The 6,000-nt window shown below is 45.8% G+C and overlaps 1 protein-coding gene across 1 annotated transcript in view; it reads right to left on the reverse strand.

Moving 5' to 3' along the window:
* The window catches only part of TENM2 (teneurin transmembrane protein 2), a 550,878-nt gene that overhangs the window by 70,767 nt on the left and 474,111 nt on the right, over positions 1-6,000 (reverse strand). Inside the window, 1 exon segment of the mRNA XM_027771820.1 lies at positions 3,517-3,727. Coding sequence (XP_027627621.1) covers positions 3,517-3,727 — 211 coding nt within the window.

A 6,000-nucleotide genomic window follows, 5' to 3' on the forward strand; every position in this document is an offset into this window, starting at 1 on the left:
CTATTTTTCAAATTCTTCATTGCTGCTGGCTTCCTATCATTTCCAGACAGTCGATTCGCAGAAAAGATTCAGCTAAGACGTGCTATCGGTTCGTTTCTATTTATGATTATTGATGTGTAACAATTATCACATTATCTAGATAGTGAGATCTGCTCTGTAAATTATAGTGGTGGAGTCAAGGCATTTTAGTTATTTTTGTGTGCCATTATCTAGGGGAACGCCTTTTTAAAAGTCTTGAATTAAGCTTTTTTTTTTTTTTTTTACTGCTAGCTTTGTCCTTCGTTATTTTTCTGATGATAATACACTGAAATTCACATGCTTATTGAGTTTCAACCTAGGTCTTGGAATATCATTTTATATTTCGAAATTTTGCATCCATGCAGACATTGCTACAGGGTGTGGGCTCATTTGGGTGGTACTACCTATCGCTACATTCAGAGCTTCAGGAAAGCATTCTCTAAAGCAGCTTTCTTTCCTTCAGGTTTCTGGGGCTGGTATAGTCCTCTAAATATTCCAGGGCCCTGGGTTGGCCTCTTGTATCTTGGCTCTAGTTCAAGATGCCTTCTGGAAGTGAAAACTATCGGTGAGGAGGAGAAGACGATCTTAAAAAGGACAAGTAAAGAGAGAGTAGGGAACAGGAGACTATCAGAAAACTATGAGGTTTTGGGTAGAAAGATGAATCTTAATGAGGAAGTGGACTGAAACAGACCTGGGCCTTCAGAGGATGCAGTTACAGGAGAAGCAAAATGTACGTGAGCCTCACTGGAGCGCTAACATGCTAGCACGAGCCCAGGGCACGAGAAGGCTCTGGAAAGAGGAATTACACTTATAACTGAAAGGAAGCCCACCTGTAAGACTGTTTCAGAACCAGGATTTAGCAAGCAGAGGAAATCTATTATTTTTAGTCAGATATTTGTGTTTTTAAAATTGTTTTTTGAGAGTTTTTTCTATTGTAATAGTACTATGGTATGTAGTGTATACTAATGTTATTCTGATTTGTAATATGTATTGATTTATTACAGAATTGTTTACCATTATTATTATTATTTCAATTTGCTATAGGGTATATGTGCTCACCAGAGACAGACAGAGAGAGAGAGGGAGAGGGAGAAAGCAAGCTGCCAGGTTCAGGACTTGAAATGCAGTCGGCCATGTGGATTTCAGCACCTTAATCACGATGCCACTTCCTGGCCCTGTTATTTTTATTTTTATTGTGTGTGTGTTTTTGACCAGGTCCGTAATCTGTGCCGTAATCTTCCTGCCTCAGGTCCCTAAGTGGCTGGGATTTTGGGTGTGTGCCACCACATCCGGGTTCCTTCAGACGGACCTTCCTATGACACCCACACTGGCCAGGAGCTTGCGGTCCTCCTTCCACAGCCCGTCAAGCAGCTGGCAGTACTGGCACATACCATTTTATCTGGATTTTTAGGATGGGCTGGGAATCGAACCTGGGCCTCTCACTTGGCCTCAGCTTGATGAGCAGCAGCAGCCGGCATGTGCTACTGTGGCCGGGCCTCTTTTAACTTTACTAATGAAGAAAATGAAGTTACAAGCGCAACGTTGCACAGCGAGGAGGCTTTAGGGCTCAACTAGAAGAGGGTTGAGATGATTTTTTTCCTATTATTCTTTCTTTTTCTATGAGGCATTCAGTAAGTTTATGGAAAATGTATACTATGGAAAAACTATGCATGAATGTTAAAATTATTTTTTTTGCCCTCAAATAAACTGATATTTTAATTCCATTTTTCTACAAATACATTTGAAATACCTTTATATCTTCATTTCAGTAAAACCAGAATGGAGAGAAGTGAAAGTGGTTGGTCTTGTTAAGAACCTCATTGCAGGGACCAGCAGTTAGCGTAATGGCTATGTCGCTGGACTCCCATGTAGTAGACCGCAGTTCGCGTCCCGGACCCAATGGGTTAAAACTCACGCTGGGCGCGTGTGCATGGGTGTCCAAGATTCCGAGAGGAGAATGGAGGAGAAGGGATTGTGGCGTGGCCATTCCCCCTGGGGGGTGATTTCTTGCTTTCTGTCTCTCTGTCTCTCTCTGTCTGGTGAGCGCACGCGCCCTATGGCAAAAAAACCTCTCCAAATAAAAAAAAGAACCTCATTGCAAAGGGCTCCAGGCACTGAGGCCGTCTAACTTCTCAGAGAGCACTACTGGGCTGCAGAATTGGCTGCCGGCTCCCCCCACCCTTCTCCATCCCACCCTCCCTGGGCTCTTCTCTCAGGGAGAGGTGGAGTTGGAGTTGGGGACAAGGACAACATCTCCTCCAAGTCTAACACTGCGACCTCTAAAAGAACTCCTTGTAAACTTAGGGGCTCCTATAAAAAGTGCAGTCTGGTATTTAATCCTCTAGTTGGAAGCCTGGATAAAAGGCTACTTCCTAAGTGCTCCTGCACCTCCCTGAGTGGGCTAAAGAGAAATAGGAAAAAGATGACATGGAGGGGGAACCAGAGGGGCCAGAACTATCCTGCTCAAAGTTCTGGCTCCTAGAGGGTATTTGAAAGGGACTCAACCAGCAGCTATTATTTCTTTACGTGAAGAAGCACAGAGATGCAGTGGGGAACCCCCAAGAAGACCATGCCCACCTACCCCCTTGGCAAATGCCATCAACCTCTGGACCCAAGAATGAGGTCATTTCTAGCAGCCAGGTTGTAGGCAGACCCCTGCCTCTCCTATCCCTCCCCTTTACCCTCAGAATCACAACAGTGCCTAGACAAGAAGAGGGATGGGGTTGTGGGGAGGCGTCTCAAAGACAAACCTTCCCCTTGTTCTCTTCTGCAGGGCCACAGTTCTAACTTGCCCTGAGATGAAGGGAGGGGCCACAATGATTTCAAAACAAAACCAGAATTTGGGGCTAGAATATTCATAAGCCTCAAATTAGCAACTGGGAGCAAAAAATATAGTAGCTAGAATGAAGGGAAGGAGGGACAAAGCACAGTGGCATGATGCCTTGCACATAGTAGGTAATTAGTAGTTGCAGTAGAGGGTGGCATTGCCGTGAGACTTAGAGACAATCTGTGTAAAGGCTTGGCTCATCCCATGTGCTCAATAAAGTCTTGCAACTGGCATCATCTTGACTCAAAGATGCCACGAATGATAGGTTATGTTATTAAGTTAATAACAGCTTTCAAAAATACTCTGTTGAATGAACTATTTCAGCAATGCTCAAACAAAAGCCACTATCAAAGGCATTATAAAGACATTTAAATTAGTAATAATAGTGTCATAAAATAATAGATTATAAAAATGGCCTAAAAATTAGGGAAGCAACAGGTGTCTCTAGCAGGCTCTGGAATGAAGATGACCAGATCCTGCATAGAGGGAGCGACTTTGCTCTGGAGCCCACCTGAAGTGAGAAAAGTGTTCTGGGAGCCTCTGAAGGGGAGGTGTATCCAGAGTGGTTTCCAGGCCAACCAGGGCCACAGAGAAGCCAGGGCGCTGCCTCCTGCTCCAGTCGCGAGGGAACTGCTGACCTCAGCAGCCTGCCAGGACAGAAGGGCACCTACCTGCTGTTGAAGGGGTTGTCTCCAGGGATGATGTGGGTGCTATCCTTGCCTGCCAAGAGCTTGATGCGGTCGTAGAAGGACTTGACTGCAGGCCAGTCCGTCTGACCCTGCTGGATGATGTCCAGGGGGTCCCGGGACCCTCGGCAGAGCAGGCTGTTCTGACAGGCCGACTGCAGGCAGCAGTCAGGGTCCAGGCAGTCCACCAGGCCATCTGGAAGGGCAGAGGCAGAGCCGAGGTCAGAACACGTCACGGCGCAAAGCTGCAGATGCGAACGCCTTCGGTGCCCACACAGTGTAAGCCACAGCAGGCTTTCCCAAGGGCGAGAACCGGCGGATCCACCCAGCAAGCCTAGTGCAAGTTCAGTCTATGGCATGAAGGTAAGCCACGGGAAGGAAGTAGCTGGCAATGGCTATCCCCAGGTAACAGGTTAGTGTAGTTCTTTTCTGCTTCTTTATCATGTTTTTGGGGTGTCTACTATTTTCTACTATGAGTATTATTTCAGTGGCTGGAAAACACACACACACACGGCTTTTAAACAACCCAGCACAAAAAATTACCCAGAAATAGCTCCCAGAGCTAACGAGCACACAATTGTAAAGATGCAGGGTTCCTTAAATCTCGCTTTAATCGAAAAAAGCCTTCCACCCCGACTCCCTCTAAGCCAGAGAGGAAACAGGTGACCAGCTGAAAAACTAGATGCTATGCATTTTTCATTCTTCAAGAAACGTGGAGAAACAGCTCTGACTCAAGCACCTGGAATTAAGCCGCCAGTTTACCGGGTTGCTTCTGGTTCCACTTCCCTGTATGCCTGCAGGACTTTGAACATCCCAGTTTATTTGCTTGGATTCCTACCCTCCATCCCTTTTCCTGGGCCGATTTCTATTCACTCATCTACCATATGTGAGTGCTGTCCACGTGCTGGAGAACAACCACACACACACACACACACACACACACACGGCTTTTAAACAACCCAGCACAAAAAATTACCCAGAAATAGCTCCCAGAGCTAACGAGCACACAATTGTAAAGATGCAGGGTTCCTTAAATCTCGCTTTAATCGAAAAAAGCCTTCCACCCCGACTCCCTCTAAGCCAGAGAGGAAACAGGTGACCAGCTGAAAAACTAGATGCTATGCATTTTTCATTCTTCAAGAAACGTGGAGAAACAGCTCTGACTCAAGCACCTGGAATTAAGCCGCCAGTTTACCGGGTTGCTTCTGGTTCCACTTCCCTGTATGCCTGCAGGACTTTGAACATCCCAGTTTATTTGCTTGGATTCCTACCCTCCATCCCTTTTCCTGGGCCGATTTCTATTCACTCATCTACCATATGTGAGTGCTGTCCACGTGCTGGAAATAAAACAGGGAGCAAAGAACCATGACGTCTGTTCCCACGGAGTTCACAGTAGAGTGGGGGAAACAAAATGATTGACATGTCCTTTAAGACCTCCTCCTCCAGGAAACCTTCCTGATGATGCCCCAGGCCAGGTTAATATTATGGACTGAATGTCTGTGTCCCCCCAGCTAAAAAAAAAAAAAAAAAAGAAAATTCACATGTTGAAATTCTACTCTTGTAGTGATCATGTCAGGAGAGTGGAGCTCTCATCAAAGAATCGGTGCTTCAATAGCAGAGACCCAGAGAGCTCAGTGGGCCTCTCCCACCCTGCGAGGACACAGAGAGAAGGTAGCCAACTAGAAACCAGGAATTGGGCCCTTGTGAAAAGCCAGAACTGCTGTGTCTTGATCCTGGACTTTCCAGCTTCCAGGAATAAATGAGCAAAGTAAATGTTCATTGTTTCAACCACCCAGTCTGCAGTACTGTTGTAGCAGCTGGAATTGACCAGTTAGGCATTGTTTTCGGTACATCCCTGAATCAGGGCTTCTCCAACAATGGTTCTGCCTCAGAATCCTCTGGGAGGGACCAGAGGCACATCCAGATCTCTCCAGGGACCGCTTCTCAGAGCAGGTCCTGGAATTTGCATTTTAAATGTGATTCTCAGGTACAATACATTTTAGAAACCATTGTTAACACCAACTTCTTTGTACTGGAATTAATTCTCTCTTTATGCTTGCCTCCCTTTCTGGAAAATGAGCCCTTTGAAGAAAAGAACGATGTCTTGTTAATTTCTATATTCATGCCTCACTTAGTGCCAAGCACAGAACTGGACACTTAACGAATGTTTGTTGAATGAATAAATGACAGTTTCCCATTCCTCATGTCTGTTAGGGCTAACAGGAGCAGGGTCTGCTTCTTAGAATTTCCTTTCAGAACTGGTTAGTTGGCCAACCTTTGTTCACTCTTCTGGGAATTGACTGAACCCAGTAGAGGAGCTTGGAGAGTAACTTGCTTGTACTGCTGATTTGATAGCAAGGTTTTGTTTTGGGAGGCGGGTGTTGGGGGAGAGCATAATTTACGGCATAGAAACAGGCACTCCGTCCCTGGGCTGCGACTCGGCAAACACTTGTGCTGGAATGCTGAACC

This window comes from Tupaia chinensis, unplaced genomic scaffold (assembly GCF_000334495.1).
Source record: "Tupaia chinensis unplaced genomic scaffold, TupChi_1.0 Scaffold000234_1, whole genome shotgun sequence".
Lineage (NCBI taxonomy): Eukaryota > Metazoa > Chordata > Mammalia > Scandentia > Tupaiidae > Tupaia > Tupaia belangeri.